The sequence below is a fragment of the Melospiza melodia genome, chromosome 2 (genome assembly GCF_035770615.1).
Source record: "Melospiza melodia melodia isolate bMelMel2 chromosome 2, bMelMel2.pri, whole genome shotgun sequence".
NCBI classification, from domain to species: Eukaryota; Metazoa; Chordata; class Aves; order Passeriformes; family Passerellidae; genus Melospiza; species Melospiza melodia.
This window is the reverse complement of record NC_086195.1, coordinates 64,769,053-64,788,814: the sequence shown is the minus strand read 5'-3', so window position 1 is coordinate 64,788,814 and position 19,762 is coordinate 64,769,053. Positions and strand designations below refer to the sequence as shown.

Here is a 19,762-nt window from a genome sequence, read left to right as displayed (position 1 = left end):
TGACTGAATATCTTATGGCAGTTCATTATTTATCAGATTTTGTAACTACACTGGGCATCAATGGTTTTTTTAATGGTGATGTTATTTTATAACCATGTTAAAGCAGCTAATTAAATTTAAATTTGAGGTTTAAAATGCCCATGTAAAGGAAAGCTACTTGTAAGTCTTCCTCCTGGTTTCAGCTGGGACAGAGTACATTTTCTTAGTAGCTGGCACAGTGCTGTGTTCTGGATTTAGTGTGAGAACCAGACTGATGTTTTGGTTGTTGCTTGCTCTAAGACAAGGACTTTTCAGTGTCTCATGCCCTGTCAGTGAGCAGGTGCAAAAGAATCTGGGTGGAAGCACAGCCAGGACAGCTGACCCCAGCTGGCTGAAGGGATATTCCACTGAACATCAGCTCAGTGCCTAAACTGGGCTGAGATGGCTGGGAGCCATGATTGCTGCTCAGGGATGGGCTGGGCAGCAGTCTGTGGTGAGAAACTACATTGTGCATCACTTGTTTGTCTCTCTCTCTCTCCATTTTATTGAAGTTATTATTATTATTAGTAGTAGTAGTAGAAGTATTAATAGCAATGTTGTTATTATTGTATTTTAAATTCTTTCAATTATCAAATTCTTCTTAGGTCATGAGTTTTGCTTCCTTTCTTCTTCTCCTGATTCTCCTCCCCATCTCCCTGGGGAAGAAAAGGAGTGAAGGAGCAGCTGTGTGGTACTTAGTTGCCAACTGGGGTGAAACCACGACAGTCTGCTTAGCAATGGACAAAGAAATACTGATCTTTCGGCAGACTACAAAGAAAATGCTGTGTATTTGTGAGACTAGTCCACATTTATAGCAAGGACAACATATATGTTCCTAACCACCCTGTAAATTTAGCCTAATGAAATACACTTGCTCATATTTGGCCATTAAGTGTTATTTGGTTAGTTTACCCAGTGTGAAAAATTTAATTGGAAGAGACTGAGATTAAAAACCTGTCAGTTCCAGACTTGGTAACACATTTTTTCCCAGGAGAGCTGCAAATGCCATAATTGACTTCAATGTGTTTTCAGCAGTCATTTAAGAAAATGGGTATGTATCTAGCATGCAGAACAAAGGTAATACCTCTAGTTTCAGCAGAATTACTCTTGCTCCATATTATACAAGGTAGATGAGGAGTGTTTTTAAATACCCTGCTGGTATGGACTTGATTCTACAATGAATAATCATGCTGAGTGCTACTGACACACATGAGCAAACCAGTGTGTTCAGCATTTCTTGCATTATTAATCAAACATTCATTGAAATGTTCAGCGATGTTCAGTGATTTATGTTAAAAAGATATCTACACTGTGTATTTGAAAAGAAGCAATTGATAATGGTGTTGATGTAAACCAGGCTTTTATAGCTTTGTGTTAATGATCAAATAAGCTTTTGGTATCTTACACCTATCTTTTAAATATGGTTAAGAAAGCAATACAAAAAAGTATGCTCTTAACATTTTTACACAATTGTGAAATAGAATGATGAAAACTCTATTCTTGAGCAAAACCACTGGTGATTCATCCTTTTAAATATAATTTTATATAAAGACGTGAGCTGGTTTTGAATCTATATAAATCAAAAATAATTCTGCTGAAATTGCTAGATTTACATGAGGGTAAACCTGTCTTGAGCTGAGAATACTTTTGTTTTTTAGTAGGCATGGTTAGAATACTCAGTTTTACCAGGTGGAGATAAGTCTTGCAAACATAAATACTTTTGCCTTCCCTTTTACAAAGTAACATAGAGATATTTTATGAGCACTGAGAAGCTTATTGTTTTTCTGTTGAGAAAGAAACAGATCTAAAAAGATAGAAAGATGGCATAGAGATTTTATCATCAATAAAACAGTGGTATTGAGGCTATGAGGATAGTTTCACATTTTCATGAAAATCTCACAGTCATGAGTGCGAGCACCTTCTTTACTTAAAATCCTTATACATCTTTGCCTTCCATTAATTTTATCTGATGAAAAATGTCTCTTAGAAAAGCAGGACAGAAACTGAATGTCAAATACGGAGAAAAAATAAATATAAACCCATTGGCCTAGTTTTACAATCTTGTTAGGCAAAATATACTTCATTAAGCAGTATACACACTGTCATGGTGCTAGTATTATTATTCATTAAAGTATGTTTGAAAAATCTAAGAAGTGTGAGATGGAGTTTGGCACTGGAGGCTTGAATTAATCTCTTGATGCTGAATAAGAAATTCAGATAGGTAGCAGGACACATGCTTTGAACAGCCCTGGAAAGTGCAATCAGCTTTTGGATTTAACAGAATATAAAGATTCAGCAATTTAGATATTAATAGCAGGGTAATGTAGTTGAACAGCGAGCTGGGAAATGATCTTTACAGTAATATGTTAAATTCAGCGATGACAATGTGCCTGTGAGGTGAGATGAGGTGAGCTGGAGCTGAGCTGCTGCTCGGAACCCTGGCATGGAGACGAGTGAGGAATATTGCACTTTGTCCTGCTTCCACTCGATGGAGTGGACATTGGGGTGGGTCTCAGGTGTGTGTGCAAAGGTGTAAGAGTTGGTGACAAGTTTCCACTGGCAGAGTCTCTCTCACAGTATTGTAAATCACTTATTTCTGAGATTACCAATTGATTTAATCATTTGTGAGACAATGCTGATAAAGGCAAATTTTAACAGAGAATTGCAAAGAAGCTTTAAAATACATACTTTGATAACTAATTTAAAAGAGTCTTGTTTTTTTCTGTTATGTTCGTTCTTTTTTCGTGGTTGGTGGGGGTGAATCACAGGCCTAGAACTACATACTGTCTCTTCTTATTTCATAACTGACTAATTTGTCAAAGAGCAGTGAATGTTGGGCTTATTCACTTTGACAGAGAAATTGAGATTTGCATTAGACCTTACAGGCTATGGCAACTCCCCCTGCTATTTCCTTATTGACAGGCTGTAAAAGGGTAAATTGATTCACTCCTCTGAAGGCCTCCTGCTACCTCTGCCTACAGCTCCTTGATTCCTGACATTTGTTAAACCTGACAATGGAATAATGATCTACAAGTACACAGGCACCAAAAGCGAGGCTAAGGAAAATGTGGGCCTGAGGCTAAATGGAGCAGGGGCCCTGGGGACAGTGGATGAGGAAAAGGCCAAGGTACTCAGTGCTTTCTTCACCTTGGCCTTTACTGATAAGAACAGTCTTCAAGGAGCCACACAGTGATTTTGTGATTTTTTGATAATGAATTTAAGTATTTCTACTGTTCCTTTTTTTCTCTGTATTTTGACTCTATTTCCCCATCTCTTCCCCTTCCTTCCTTCCTTCCTTCCTTCCTTCCTTCCTTCCTTCCTTCCTTCCTTCCTTCCTTCCTTCCTTCCTTCCTTCCTTCCTTCCTTCCTTCCTTCCTTCCTTCCTTCCTTCCTTCCTTCCTTCCTTCCTTCCTTCCTTCCTTCCTTCCTTCCTTCCTTCCTTCCTTCCTTCCTTCCTTCCTTCCTTCCTTCCTTCCTTCCTTCCTTCCTTCCTTCCTTCCTTCCTTCCTTCCTTCCTTCCTTCCTTCCTTCCTTCCTTCCTTCCTTCCTTCCTTCCTTCCTTCCTTCCTTCCTTCCTCCCTCCCTCCCTCCCTCCCTCCCTCCCTCCCTTTTTTTCCCTCCCTCCACCTGCTCACCCACTTTCCTGACTGCCTTTTGTCTCTCTTGCCTTTTCTTTTCCAGCTTCACAAAATAATCTATATAGTTTGACCTCCAGTAAATTTGCAAAGCCTTCTGTTACATGGCTAAATATAGTAATACATAAATACAATATTTTCCAGAGCAGGGCTTTCACTTAAGGGTAACTTTACATTTGCCTCTTCTAATCCAAAGAATCAAAGAAATCAGCAAACTTACACAGAGCTGAAAAGGATTCAGCTGAAATTTCAGTCTGCAACATACTTTCTTGCACACTAAAATCTGTTCCCTTTCTTTGTCTTCTTTGCCCAATAAGTGTTTCTTATCTCAGTTTTGCTATTTTGCATCCATCCTTGGTCTGCTTCAGGCTCACAGAGGATTTACTGTGTTTTACCAAAGCCAATGAAACTGGAAGGGTAATGATGGCCCTTACCCTTTTTTAAGGCTCAACAAGAGGCAAGCATCCCTAGCAACTGCAGAACACCCCCTGCTCCTACAAAATTTGGCTAATCTTAATTAGGTTTAAAACACTGTGCTTCCTAAGGAGACAACTATATTGTGGTGTGGTTAACTCTATCTCTTTTATTTCCCCCTGAAACAGCTGTTCCACATGCACACTTAGACCAAATGCAAACTGTGGGTAAGAAGTAATTTGCAAGAAAAATGTTACTTTTTACATTTGACCTCTCTTTCCAGGGTAAATATGAAGCTACTGACCCAAAACACTGAAGTAAAACATGCCAGATATACAGCTGGGCTCTGTAACAGGGGATTTCTGGAAAATACACTTTGTTGACACTACTTGGCCATGTGCATTAAGCAGTTAGTCTTCTATTATGTTTTTTCATTTAGGAAAATATTCTTCCTTTCCATTCTCATAACAATTTCTGCACAGCCTTTGGTTAAAAAGAGGTAAACAAGAAACTATACAATGCAATGGTCATGGGCCTGAGAAGAGGACCTGTAAGAAGAGATTACCATGTGCTGAACTTGATTTGTGAAAGAGGACACAAAAGGACAGTTTAACAGCACCTGCAAGTACTTGAAAGATAGTTACAAAGAATATAGAAGAGAACTCTTCTAAATAGCAGCAGATGAGATAATGAGGTGAATAGGTCACAAGCTGCAATTATTGAGGTTCAGATAGGACAATAAGAAAAACTTGTCCTCTGTGAGGTCTGCTGAGGGTGCAGCACTGGAAGAGGTTAGCCAGAGAGGCAGTGGAATCTCTGTGCTTGGAGATTTTTAAGACTTGGCCAGAGACAGCAATGGCCAACATGATCTAATGCTGGTGACTGTTCTACCCTGGCCGTGCGGTTGCATGAGATGGTCTGCAGAAGCTTGTTCAAATCAACACATCTGGTTTGCCACACCACAGGGATCCCTATTTTTATAGGACTCAGAGGTGTTACTCCTGATATGTCCTAATGTAAATCATATTAGAGTAAAATAAAAACATACAAATCCTGTACTTCAGACAAGTTAATGTCTACTATGGGGCAAAATCATGAGATCTTTGGTCCTTCAATAGCAGTAGTTCAGAATGAGTTATAGGAAGGATACATTACTTTGCTGATTGTGACTAAGGAAAAGAATATCAGTAGTTGGTCTTTCTCCCAAGCTGGGGTCAAATTTCACAATAGACTGATGAACAGCACATGGACACAACCAAAAACTGAAACAGATGGCAACATCTCCTATCTTCCCATGTAAATGAGAAATTAAGGTCCAAAGCAGAAATAAGTTTGAACTGGTGGACTGTTCTTGGAAGGCCCTGTCTAGGTCACACATGATTCTGGTCTCTGAGACCAGGTCTGAGCCTTCCTGGTCCCATTGGAAGCAATGAAACATAAGCTGTCTGGCCAAAAAAGGACAAGCAGGACAGGAGAACTGGGAGGCCACACATGACCCCAAGTGTGCTTTGTGGCCACTGAGGGAGCAGTTCAACACTACTTCTTGCAGTACTACAACATACTACTGCTTCCCAGCCAGTAGATGTTGACTTTCACCATATTGACATGAGAGACAGAATTGCTACTTTTTCTTTCAAAAAGGGGGAATGGGGGGAATTGTGGCAGAATGTCTCAGATGCACCTGGTACCTTGGGACAGGACAAGGAGAGCACAGGACAAGGAACTGAAGTGTGTGCTCTAGACCAAAGAGAATGCTGAATGGGAAGCTTGCCAGCTGCACTATGGTAAAGAGTTTGGCACCAGGAAAAGCTGAGGACGACAGTGGTATCACAGAATCACAGAATCACAGAATTTCAAGACTGGAAGAGACCTATAAGATCATCTAGTCCAGCCGATGTTCTAACCGTTCAGCTAGATCATGGCAGCAAGTGCCACATCCAGTCTTTTTTTAAATTCTTCAAGGGATGATGCCTCCACCACCTCACTGGGTAAATGATTCCAGTTTCTGACCACTCTTTCTGTGAAGTATTTTCTTCTTACTTCTAACTTACATCTACCTTGACGCAACTTGAGACTGTGTCCTCTTGTTCTGTCCGTTGTCGCCCGGAGAAAGAGGCCGACCCCCAGCTCACTACAGCCACCCTTCAGGAAGTTGTAGAGAGTGATGAGGTCACCCCTTAGTCTCCTTTTCTCCAGGCTGAACAACCCCAGCTCCCTTAGTCGCTCTTCGTATGGCTTGTGTTCCAAGCCCTTTATTAGTTTCGTTGCTCTCCTCTGGACACTATCAAACAATGTCTTAGAAAATATCCACCTCCATGCCCTTCTTCCAAGGTGGGTTCCCCCTCCTCAAAAAAAAAAAAAAAAAAAAAAAAAAAAAAAGGAAAATTTTAAGAGCTTAAGGAACTGCTTTTTTTGTGAGCAATGGTTAGAAAAAGTGGTAATGGCTCTTTTTAAACAAGAATTCACTCTGTGAGGAAAGGAGCCAGGTACAGTCCCTCAATACTCACAAACTTCCAAAAGCATGTACTGCAGGACAGGATATTTTAACTGAGGGAGAATGGTATCTCTTCACCTTCTTTATTGTTTCTCTGTCAAAAATTTCGGCTAAACAATTTTTGCTCACTTTAATATCCTTTCAAACGTTTTATTACTAAAATACTCTGTTCATTTTGGAAAGAAAAACATTGAGATTTTATTTATGATCACCTAGTATTTCACTCTCAAAGTACCAAGGAAAATTATCTTTAATTTCTGCACTTAACAGAATTTTCAGAAAAGTGAACTTGGCAGTGAGTGCATTTGAAAATGAATCTGCCTTATTTCCAATTCTGGTCTTTAAATCTCTGAATTGTTGATGCAATAAAATGAAGATAAATAGATTTTCTGTTCCAGATTTTTAAAGTGAGTTTCCATTTTTGCAATTACGTAGATCATGGAAAAGACAGCATTGTACATGCCTTTTAAAATTTTGGGGTTCTTTATTTTTCAGAACTGGGACTTAGCAAATCTAGCATATAAGAAATATGTAAAGCTATCATCCTTGACCTTACTGTACCTTTTAAATCATAGAATCAATCACAGAACTGCAAAGTCATAGCATCATAGAATAAGCTGAGTTGGAAGGGACCCATCAGGTCATCGAGTCCTGCTCCTGGCCCTGCACAAGGACATCCCCAAAAATCGCACCATGTGCCTGAGAGTGTTGTCCAAACACTTCTTGAACTCTGTCAGGCTCGGTGCTGTGACCACTGCCCTGGAGAGCTGTTCCAGTGCCCAGCCACCCTTTGGGTAGAAAACCTTTCCTGATATCCTGATATCCAGATATCCAGCCTAAGCCTTTCCTGACTCAGCTTCATGCTGCTCCTTCAAATCCTGTCACTGATCACAAGAGTGAAGAGATCAGTACCTGCCCCTCCACAAGTTTACTCTCAGCTTAAAAGAGAAATAGTAAGAATTAAACAGTGCCCATTCTCTCACCATTGCTGTGAAGTGACTCAACTCCCATGCAAGACCCTTAAAGAAATAACATGCCAAAAAACTTCATGAAGCCAGCCAGGAACTGTTCAAGGACACAGGAAGGATCCAGGTAGGCTGTGATTAATCAACAATTGCTCCATTCTGGCAGGAGGAAGACACCATTGTGGTCATCAACTCAGCCACATTGGGTAATCTCCTCTTTGCTTCCTTGAGGTGAGTGGTTTTTGTTTCTGTTAATTAGAGGTTACTCCCAAAGAAAAAAAGAAAAATATGGAAAAGACCCATTTTATCCAAAACTTCTAGATCAAAATAAAGACAGAATCAAAACTAGTGATCAGGGCAGCAGGTACACAGAATTCTCTGTGGAATCAGAGGTAGGAGCAACAAATTTCATTATTCACCCGCTTAAACTGTTCATTATCTCACCTGACAAGGGATTGAACTTTGTCGCAAACTCAGAAAGGCTGAGCCAAAATCTTATGAAAAGAATAGGTTCAATGCTTTTTTATCTTTAAGTATTTCTATGCTCTGCCTTTACCAGTAAAGGCACAAGCCTTCATCTTTCACAATCAGGATGGAGCTCTGGAAGGCATGTGAATCACTCTTGCTAAGCTCACTTTTTGTATGGATGTAGAACAATTACAAAATCTATCATCTACAGAATATCTTGTGCCCTTCTGTGAAGAATTTTGTGCTTTTCACAAACTGAGATTGAAAAAAAAGTGTCACTAAAGCCTGCTTACTAGCATGGAAGTCCTCTTTTAGCATTGGCACAAGGACACAATGGGATTTGGCCCATGATGTCACCAATACGAACCAGACCCTTTCTAAAAATCCTAGTCTTGATACTAAAACAACCCTATGCTGGCAGAGGATGAACAATGATAAAATATGTTTATCTGGAAACTCTGCTTTGAGTGATTGCTGTTACTCTTTACTTGAGCATAAGTGTTTCTTCATCCTATCTCTATTATTAATGCCAACTAAAATCTATTTCTTCAATGGGGCCAAAATACCATGGTCAATACCTTGAACTTTTAGTATTAAATTTGAGAAAGGATTGCAATGCACTTAACTCTGTCTTCAGCTGAGCTAAATTAATGTTCTGCACAGCTGAAGTTGTAGAAGGTGGCTCAGAGCCATATTTCTGCTCCCCCACTCTTGAATTGGCTGGAAACCAAAAAAAGCCCCTATGACTAGGCTAGAACTACCTTGTACTAGTACCTTTTACTAGTCTAATAGCATGGGCAACTCAGTTCTAGTAGGAGCATTGTAAAGGATCAAAATGTGTGGGAGGTGGAATACGCCCTGCTTTAACTCAGAGCTGCCTCTGCACCCCTTGGGAATTTGGCTACACCCTCAGTGAAGCCCTGACATCCTGGGTCAGCTTTCTGACTGCCCTGTCAGCAGCACAACACCTCTGGGTCACGAGCTGGTGGTCTGGCCTCTGTAGCTCACCTACACCCCTTGCACACACCCACAACCCACAACCTTTCCTGTTCAAAGATAAGTGACACAGGCATGTGGGCACCCAGTAAGGTTGAAATTTGTGTTACAAACTGCCTCCTCAGCTGTCTCTGGGACACCAGGCCAGACCTCTTGTGACTTCTGTTAGTATAAGATGTAGACCAAACAGCAGTGCCATTTCTCTCTTGGGTAAACCTCACCCACTCATTAGTGTTCATTCATATATGCTGTTCTAAGCAATTTAATAACACCAAAAAAGAAATTTCTACAAGACCTCTCACTAATGAACCATAGACTCCACTAGAATGAAGGGAAAAGCTTAGAGAGAATTAATTCTGTCTGCAACATCACCCAGCACAACAACCAGGAGCAAAACTTTGGTTTAGAGAACAAATTCAGACCAATTTTCTATGTTACACACATTCCTGCTCTGCTTCTCTTAATTTCTACTTTGGTAACTTATTAAGGAGAAATCCCTCTTCCTACTCATAAATCACAAATAGAAGCTCTTGGTTTCAATAGATTCTATCTTTTTTCCCCCCCTCAATAGTGTTATGACTGGATTTCATGCAGATGGAACACTTTAACCTCCCCACTTCTGACAACAGAACAGTCAGTAACCTTTGCTGACCCACATCACATAATCCTGAATCCACTTTATTCATCTGTTTAGGGAATAATATCTATTAGGCATGCTACCCCAAATCTAACCAAAGCCCAAGGTTTGCATAATAGGTCATTCTGGGAGGACTCCATTATGCTACCATAAATAAATTAACTGATCTCTCTATTCTTAGCAATGAGACAAGAATCTTTTCTCTCTATAGACTGTGAAGTCTTCAGCACAAGAATAGTTTTTTATGAAGTTACTGAGCAATTAAGATTGTACAAAACCAAATCAGTTTCAAGTTCTAGGATTGTTTCAGTCAGACACTAGCCTGTCACAGGTACATATCTTTCGGATGTGCACATAAACCCTGGCACTTGGTGCTATTGCAGCACTTTGTGGTTATTGCACATTCTCAGTACTTAAAGGGGGCCTGTGAGAAAGATGGGGACAAACTTTGCAGCAGGACCTGTTGTGACAGGACAAGGATAATGGTTTAAACTAAAAGAGGGTCGATTTAGACTAGATTTAAATATAGACAAGACATAAGGAAGAAATTTTTGACAATGAGGATGATGAAACACTGGCACAGGTTGCCCAGAGAGGTGATTAACACTCCATCCATGAAAACATTCAATGTCAGGTTGGATGGGGCTCTGAGCAATGTGGTCAAGTTGAAGATATCCACCCCATGGCAAGGTAGGGGAGTAGATGATCTTAAATTTTCCTTCCAACTCAAATTATTCTATGATTTTATGGTTGTGTTCCCTTGACCTAGCACAGGTTCACAAGTTACAGTCAGGCACACTTCTTGTGAAATAATTTTTTCTCCATCACTGATATCAGGCCTACTATTGATTAGGATTTCAAATAATACATTTAAAAAACCCATAACCCAAAATCTACAGCAGGTCAGCACCATGAATTTTGCAGAACCTTTGTGCGTATGTTCTACAAAGAATAGTTTCTCTTTTACTTTGCTTTCTGTCAGAGTGTCTTTAATTATTTGCAGAGAATGCAATTCTGCATCTGTTATTTATGCAAACAGTCCTGTTTTATTTAGACAAGCCTCCTTTCATGACTAAAGATACAGAGATTCATTCTTGTATCTTGAGGAGAGATTCTCAAGCTTTTGTTCCGGTGGAACACCTCTTAATATTCATGCAATGGCCATGGGGTGTAAAGATTTTCTGCATCTTTTTTCCTTGTGTGCTGCAGACATGGATCTGAAACCATTCTGGCAAGTTTCCTACCAGTAAGACCCCGTGGCATTTAGTGAGGGTCTAAATAGAAACATCTTAGGTTTTTTTTTCCCCTTGACTTTTATTTTTATACAAAACACTGTGTATTCTCAGGATCCTATAAACACATACAACAAACCACTGGTCCTACGTAAACTCTGGCAGATAGACTGATATCAGGCTGTTATCAGTGAAATAAACTGCAAAACCATTTTGATAGTTCTGATATTCTGATCCAAGGCCCAACAGCACCGGTGGCAACACTTGGACTCACTTGACCATGTTTTGTATCAAGATATAAGGCTGTGGGGATACCAGTGATGTGAATGTCTGTACAGCTGGAACCATGGGAGCGCACCCCTCTAAGTTTCCTGGTGACACGAGGCGTCTTCCTTGACTGGAAAGTGATGCTAGTGAGCAATTGCTTTTCTATTCTGTATTTTTGCTTAAGGAAACAGTGAGTGCTGTCTTACTGTAGCTTTGTATTTTCCTTGTCTGTGCCTGTTCTCATCATTTCTTTAAGCTCTTTAGGCTGAAGAGGTAGCATGGGCAACAGAGGGTAGTCAAGGGAATACAAAGCTTTTCATGCAGTGTCCATGTTCATTGACTTAATGGATTGTTTTAAACTGCCCTACAACTGAAAGAGTTTACTTACCATATTTGACCAAAACTTTGAATAAATGCTCTCAGTTGTGGTAGATTAAAAAAAAAACCAACCCTGAAACACGAAAAATATACTATGAAGCTGTAACACAAGTAAATTGGGTCAAATCAATCTAAGCAAGAACCAGAAGGTCTTTGGAATAAGTTTGTAGTATGGCATTCTGACAAGTTGTTAAATGTTTTAATTCTTCATCTCATTACTGCTGGTTCTGTTTATATCATGCCTATAGGACTGTGACATCAAAATTCTTCAGGAATTTAATACCAAATAATGAGTACTACTGGTACCCCATTTGTTTCAAATGAAGCAAATTTATACCAGTTCCTGACTTTCTCTGACACTGTGCTAAGTCCAAAAGTGAGATATTTTGTCCTGTATTCCTTCTGTCACACCTATTTGTTAACTTCAGGAGAAAGTTAGAGAAATACAGGTTTGAAGGTCAAACTGATATCATATGGCTTTGCTAAATATAGATGCTTGACGAGTAAAAGAGCTTCACAGGTCTTGGCATATTTTGCTTGGTGCACTTCTATCTCTGCACATATGCAGACAGACAACTGCTCTCAGTCCATATCAGAAATATGAACATTAATAAAATAAAAAATATCCAGGCAGAGGTTACAAATGTATCCCTTCTGATTTTCTGAAGGTAGAAGTGGAGCAGGATATGCCTCATCTGCAATATTTTCACTCTCATTTCACAAGTCTGTCACTGATGGATACTCTGAGGAGACGAAGCACGGCGTTTTAATATTCTCCTAAACTGTATGCAGCATTGGAATGAATTTGTTTTTATTTTAAAAAATCTTTCTCCATAAAATGACATTGCAGTGTGTGCAGCATTACACAAGCAGGAAAAATTGATTAAACAATAAAAATGTGGTAAGAGTGAATGAAATAGAAGAGGAATCTTTAAAAAGCTATTTTCACCTATTTTCCCTGGCTAAAAACAATTTCCATTGACAAAAATGGCTTTGAAAGGAACTGTCTGTGCTTGTACATTTCTTGTTGCAATCCTGTCCTGGGATCCTGGGACCTATAATGCAATATGCGCTGTCAGGACTACGACAGTTTACAGATGTGCAGCCAGACTTCTTGCTATTTATAGATGCCTCTCTGCAAGCAGTACTCTATGGGGTTGTAGTGCAGTGGCAGGCATGTTCTTAGACTTAGTGCTTACATCATATTCATTTAAGAAAATTTCGCTCTTCACCTGGCATGGCAAAGGAGGCACATTTATGAAGGTCAAGCAGAGAGGACACTATTGTGAAGAGAAATGTGGATGGAATTCATGAGCGAGCAGGACACCTACTGGGAGGACTAACTGAAAGAAGGAGGCATTAGGCAGAGATGTGGAAATAATAAAGAATGGAATAGTCATGTGTTCACAGCAGGTTTTGCTCTTTATTCCCTCTGTGGGGTAACTGGGGAGAAGGTTCAGTGCTGCCCCTGCAAGGGCAAAGCTGTAAAGTTGTTTGGGCTGCAGTGTCCGTGGGGTCTGTGCATGGCTGTGCTGCATCTTGCTAAAGCATGTGTTAAGTGTTCAGTCAGAGTGCTAGGCACAGTCTATTAATAGAAACAGCGAGTTTGGCACACGCTCGCACTTTCGCCTGTCTCCTTCTCACACGCTCGCAGAGATGCTGGGACTGCATCCTGCATCCTTCTGCTTTTCCAGACCTGAGACTTCGCACACTGCTGTATGCCCTGAGAAGTCTCAGTGAGGTCAAGACAGCCCCAGACAAGTAAACAGGGGCTGCTCAACCCCAGTGTTGAGGAAGCAGAAGGTAACGGGTGGGGGAGCGGCGGGGATGGGGTGGATTTCTTGCAGAAAACCTGAGACCTCGCAGGGTACCCTCCCGGCCTGAAGGCAGTGCAAAGCTATTTTCGGCACTGCCCAGGCCAGCCGGACAGCCCCCACCTCGGGCAGCTTCGCTCTGGTAATATCCAGGATGCTGCAGAGACACGGATGCTCCTAAAGTGGCCCCAAACGATCCCAGCCAAGGCTGCCGGCGGAAAGCACGGGGAGCTGGCCAAGGTGCTGCCGCAAGAGACAGTCTGTCCCTTTCGGCGTGCCCAGCACCCGAATCACCGCCGCCCTCCCCCGCTGCCCCGCAGCCGGCGCTCCGCACGGCCGCCCAACTTCCCGGGAAGCGGCGGCCCCGGGCGGCCCCGAGCGCTGGCGCCGGGCAAACTTCCCTGCCCAGGGGGAACGGAGGGAGCCGGGGGGCGGGAATGGGGGGGAGGGGGGGGGGGGGCGAATGCAGGAAACCACAGCAGCACGGCAGGCAGGAGCTGGCCGGAGGGGCCGGGAAAGTTGTTCCGCACTTCCTGCTGCTTCTGCCCGGGGATCAGGGCTCGGGGCTGGGGGAGCGCGGCGCCGGCCCCGGCTCGCATCCTCACTCACCTCGGTGCTGTCGGCAGCGTTCTCCGCCATTTTCCTCCTTAGGAGCAGGCAGCGGGAGGAGTGTTTCATTCCCATAAGAGCTAGCCAAGGGGTTGGGGCTTCGGGGCTGGTGTTTTGGTTTGTGTTTTCAAAGATCTCCAAACACTGGTGTGCGCCAGAGGACAGGGAGATAAAAAAAAAATATGGAAAACAGCAATAAATCAGTCAGCTTTGTCCTTTCTGCGTCGTCCACAGGAATGTTTGTCTCCTCTTAGCATCGGGAGCTCCTCAGGCACTTTCAAGTCCTCCTCTTTCTCCCCTCTCCTCCACCTCCAGCGAGTTCTTGGGGTGGGCAGAGAGAGGCGGCACACACTCTTCAGGTTAAACTAAAAGGCTGTCGGGCTATGAGTCCTCCCCTTCATAGAAAGCAGTCAGGCTAAACAGGAGAGAAGCACCAGCTAAACTGAACTTGGGCGTGCAGTGACCAGCTGGGCATCTTTGTGTCCTGTGGCTACTCTTCCAGAGGCAGAGGGAGCCAGAGACAAAGCAACAGGACAAGGAAATCATAGCCCTTTATTTTCCTCTTTGGGCTTCTTTCTTTCTCTCTACGTCCCAGGACACTTCCTTTAAAGACGGTCACAAAATTTGCCACCCTCTTTCTATGAATGTCTTCTGAAATAGAAATCCCTTCTCCTCCTCCTTCTCCCTCCCTCCTCCCCCCCTCTCCCCTTCCCTCTCCTTTTCCCTTCCCTTCCTTCTCTTCTCCCTTTCCCTCTCCCTACCCCTTCTGCTCTTGGGCAGAGCTTGGTGCCCCTCACTGGGAATTGCATTCACGTGTCTTTCGTAGGAAAAAAAAAAAAAAATAAAATTTCAAGCTCCCCCCACCCGTCGCCTACACCCTCTCACACACAAGCACGCATTCACACGTACGCGCACACACGTTGTCTCCCTCTCACACAGACATGCACAATTTTTTTTCTCTTCCCCATCCCTCCTCTTCTTTTGAATCAGCAACACTTCTCTTTGCAAGGACTCTCGGCAAGGCTCTTAGAGAGCAACCGAAGAAGTCTGCTCCAGCTTCTTTCCTCCGAGTTAAGTAGCAAACCTGCTTTCTTAATATATCTCCTCGTGTGTGTGCTCTCCCAGCTCCTGTTTTACTTGAAGTTTTTCGGGAGGATCCACGCTCCGCCAGAGAGCCGTGAACTGTAGGAATATAGTCCCGATCCGGCGGCAGCTCCTGCTGAAAAGGGGGGAGGAGGAGCTGGGGGGAGGAGAGGGGAAGAGGCGGAGGGAGAGGTCTCGCTGGGGAGGGAAGGGAAGAGGCTAAAGGTGATTTGAACTTGTTTTTAGCCTTTTCCTAATGACATCTTCCTCTGTAGGAGTGCATCGCCACCTTCCCCACACGTTTATTTTGCTTTCACTCCTCCGGGCACTTTCTAGTTCTGAGTTGTCAGCTGGGAGGATTGGGTTTACCTCACTCGCGTTGCTGTGGGTAAGGGCGGGAGAGGGGGCGTATTACATAATTAATCCTTCCAACTTCACTTTCCGCAGCTCCATCTCCAGCCCACTGTTCTCACGTTTCTGTTTTGTTTTTATACGGAGGAGGTGAGAAAATAATGCTGGTGTGTGGGTGTGTGTTGCTCGAAGGATTTCAAGGACCAGAACAGGATTGCTGCTCTCTGAACAGTTTGAAATTATTTCCTCTGGGGGTGCCAATGGAGACCCGAAGAAGAGGTTTGAAAGATTACTTTTGATGCATATTTTAAGGACGTAGCCAGCTCAGATGCTTCATCAGTAGCCGATTTTGATGGATTTGGGGTTTTGAATTTTTGTCCCTTGCAGCCTATTTTAGTATTTTTCAATTAGAGTTTATCCTCAGCTGACCTCTGAAATACTGACATACCATGAAGTACTGCCAAAAACCAGGGGGTCCCTGGGCACACAGGAGGTGGAAATATTCCTGGGGGTGGGGGAATGGAAATAGAGTATATGAATTAGAGAGTAGAGGGCAAAATCATTCTCCTGCCCCATGGGGATGAGGAGGTGGGGCCAAGAAAATTAATGAGGGGAATTCCTCCTTTTCACTTGAACGACCCTCACAAATTCTTGCTCAGAAACAGATCAGTAGGTATACACTAGATTTCAGGAATTTGTAATAAGTCGCACAGCAATAAGTAAGAAACCTAGGGAAGCAGAAGGTGTGTGGTATGCTGAAATGTCAAGTGGCAATGAGAATATGCCATGTAGGGCACAATGGAACCATATGAAGTGGTTTCAGAATATGAGAATATGTTTCAGACGCATGTTCCATACAGACTGAAACTGGACCTCTGTGCGACACTTTGCAGAGCCATTTGATCACTCAGTCTTTCAAAAGCTTCTGATTTGCCCCTATTCCTTTCATCTCACATTTATTTTGACACTTCAAGTTCTTTCATTAGCTCCACATCACTGCTAATTTTTTCAGTAATCATCCACACCTCCTGTGTTTGTATAGTAAAATTTAATTTCACACCTTCTAGGCATGAGACTTAAGTAATGACAGAGGTAGAAGCAGTTAATCTCCCCCCTTTTTTTTTGTGACATTCATAGAGCTTTTGAAAGTCTTAAAACCCTTCAAATATGAAAACATCTATAGTCATTGCCAAGTATTCCAAAGCTACTCTCATAATCTTGGGCTATGGGCCTCTTCCTCACCAAGTACTTCAGTTTCTAGGTGAAAGGGTAAGGGGAAAAAATAATCTGCAGATAAAAATATAATGCCTCTGCAATCTTTGTCACAATGTTTTTCTCTGCTATGGTGTGAATATCTGGTGGTTAGTGAGCCCATGAAGTTTCAGAATGCATGCATTTGGACTAACCTGCATAGTTTTAGTGTGTCTTTTCTATTTTCAGGTGATACACACAACTAAACTTAGCCTAATTAAACATTTTAAAATAAACCAGTGTTCTATATAGAGAAAAAGAATTTGATTTTGAAAAACTACTCCAGAACATATTTTCCAATTTTCTCTGACAGCTGGGTTTGTATTTCTGGTGCAGCTCAATCACTCTTTAGTCAGCTAAATGAGGCATCAGATTTTCAAAAGCACTCGGCAACTAGCAAAGTTGGCAGGCAGAGATTTAATATATCCTTCTCCCCTAAGCTTCAGATACTGCATGACTTACCCTGGCACCTATTCTTGTCCTCCTCCACCTCTTTGTCAACACAGATGATACCTGACTGCTCATCCTTGAACGTGGTGCTGATGTTTTAGAGATACTGGGAAAGCCTTCCAGCCTCTTAGTTTCCAGCATAAGCATGAATGTTTTGGTCCTGAGCTCCTTTGGAAATCTGCCAGATGGTTGGTGTCTTCACTCCATTTGTGTTCTATATGTGATTGAGGAAACTGCTTTGAAAACATACACACAGATTTCTCTGATCTGCTTTATTCCAAAGGGAAGGTGACTGGTCCTACTGGAACCTTTTTTTTTAATCAGGTAGAAGTTTTTCCTTGTAATAATTTTTAAGACACTCAGAGCACTTTGTTTACATACATAGATGTCTGTGAGCACACAGACGCTTGGCCAAGTCCTTCAGTTTGAATATGAGGCTCAGTGCAAGTTCCTGAACTTGCAACACTGAACTTGAGGAATGTGAGCTTTCACACTGTTTAGGGGACAAATTATACTCCCATCATATGAATACAAATCCTGCTGTCATCACCCATTACCCAAGGGTGATTACTGGTTATTGGAACTATCATGGGAACATATTTCTGAACCCCTGTTCTGTTAGATCTTGAGGGAAAGAAAACTGTCATGAAGAAAATGTCATGGCAATAGAAGTGCATCTGCAGCAAAGCCAGGAGGTGTCAGAAGCATCTTCTGAGTTTAAATATAACATGTGGAAGTACATGTGAAGGTCACCAAGTATTAGGAATTGAGTAGAGTGGTGCTGAAGGGAAAGTGGAAAGGGAAGCATTTATTGCTTCAGAATTCCAATAATAGCAGCTGTGGTTGAGGCTGCTGTGCTCCTTGCTGAGTGTGGCAGTAACACTGTGCTGGCCCTCAGAAGAGTCAGACTTATTGCCAGCTTTGTCATCAGCTTGGATGAAACCCAGATATCTGCATTTGAGGTGGGGTAATCCTGTGCATAGGAGCAGGCTGAGGAATTACAGAGCAGCCTGGGCTTGTGGGGTGCAGCCAGGATGGGTGAGACTCATCCCGAGCTCTCGCTGCATGAGAGGCTGCACCATTCATCTCCATCAAATGGGAAGTGGCCACTGGGGTGAGGGAAGTGTGACTCTCTCTGCTTGGAACTGCTGAGACTGCACCATTGATTCTGTGTGCAGAGCTGGGTCCTCTGGTTCAGGAAGGTGGCTGACACGCTGCAGATGGCTCAGTGAAAGACTGCTACAATGGTCACTTAGGAGCTAAGCTCTGAGGAAAAGTGTCAAAAACTGCCTTTTAGGCCAGTAATGTTTTATGACTAGCTCTAAGGATTGTAGCTAAGATGACCCAAACTCCATTTGGTACAGTCAGATCATTTGAAAATGGGCAACAACTGCGCGTTGTGGCTTTGGAAGTTCAGATTGAGTATTAGCCAATTCTTGGACCATGAATCCACTTCCTATTTGGATGACAAAATATCATAGCAAAAATCTATTCCAATATCCTCACCAAATTTTGTTATCTAATCAATTTTGTTTGTAATCTGATTTGTTATTGGAAGGATCCTTCTGTAGCATCATTTTGCATTGTTTTTTGTTGCTCAGTAAGTCACAGTGACTTCCTTTGTCTGAAAAGATACCTTTGGCAATCTTTCCTGTCTCTTCATGCATTTTTATCCCTACTGTGTCTCTCAAAGTTGCCAATACTTTAAATATTACTCTTATTCCTGAAACTTGCCCATGTTAATTCTGAAGAATTTGAAGTGAATTCAAATTCACACTGCAGATTTAAAGATCTCATTTTATTTATGCTCTTCCTTCCTTGTCCCTTAGGGCTGGACAAGGGACCAGCCCTTGGTTTTCCTCATTAACTTCCCTCTCCCTAGTTTATCATCTTCTCATCCTTCTTGATTAACACTGCATATTCCAGCCTTCTCCTGGGAATCATTGCAGTTTTCAACCATTGATATTAGGTTTGAGTGAGGAAGGGTCTGTCAGAAGCTAAGCTGATCTGAGATACCCACTGCTGCAGGCCAAGAATAAGTGTCCAGGGCTCAGACCATTCAGTCTTAAATTACAGACACCTTCTCACAAACGAACCCTTAGCTATACTTACAGATAATGGAACATCCCAGAACTATGTCTGCAAGATATTTTAATTGTCTTTTCTAAGACTTTAGACTCCATTTTGTTTAAAAAGAGAAGCTCTATTTTGCAGTTGCAAACCTAAAATCTTAATCTAAATGTAACCAAAATGTTCCTTCATTTTTTTTTCTTCCATGGAGAGTGCCAAACTCTGAATAAGTTGTAACTGGGTCAGTTGGAAGAAAGTTGTATTCTGACAGCTTCTATAAAGGTCACCAAAGTGTGTCTCCAGTCCTCTGTGGATTGGAGGAGCTAAGCAGGTTTTTGAGAATTGTGATTACTGCAATGGCAGATAAATGGACACAGTATCGTGATATCTTTGTTATACACTGACCTTGTTCTGTTCCCACCTAACTTTTTGAGCATTTACAAATCATGTACTCAGAACGGACAGCAAAATACTTCTGAAGTTTGATGTCAAAGTTATCTTAAAGTATTAGGTGCCTAAAAACTCTGTTATGCAAAACTTTTCCCCTGGTAAGAAAAATGTGGGTATGTTGGAGTGAGTTCACTGAAGGAGCTGCGACAACTACTAAATAACTCTCACTTGTGAAGGTAG

At 42.1% G+C, this 19,762-nt stretch overlaps 2 protein-coding genes across 7 annotated transcripts in view; one reads left to right on the top strand and one right to left on the bottom strand.

Moving 5' to 3' along the window:
* PRMT8 (protein arginine methyltransferase 8) overlaps positions 1-15,109 on the bottom strand; it is a 58,197-nt gene extending 43,088 nt beyond the window's left edge. Inside the window, exons 1-2 of one of the 3 annotated variants that reach the window (XM_063148590.1) lie at positions 15,012-15,109; positions 13,928-14,071 (exon numbers count right to left, since the gene is read on the bottom strand). In XM_063148590.1, coding sequence (XP_063004660.1) covers positions 13,928-14,002 — 75 coding nt within the window. In that variant the 5' untranslated portion in view covers positions 14,003-14,071; positions 15,012-15,109. Of the gene's footprint in view, positions 1-13,927; positions 14,072-14,688; positions 14,758-14,836 lie in introns of those variants that run through there. The other 2 variants (XM_063148592.1, XM_063148589.1) reach the window with 2 other exon arrangements.
* The window catches only part of LOC134414273 (trypsin-like), a 62,793-nt gene continuing 56,170 nt past the window's right edge, over positions 13,140-19,762 (top strand). For 3 of the 4 annotated variants that reach the window (XM_063148593.1, XM_063148602.1, XM_063148599.1), the window contains exon 1: positions 13,140-13,307. The gene's annotated coding sequence lies outside the window, so the exon portion shown is untranslated. Of the gene's footprint in view, positions 13,308-15,420; positions 15,512-19,762 lie in introns of those variants that run through there. The other variant, XM_063148596.1, reaches the window with a different exon arrangement.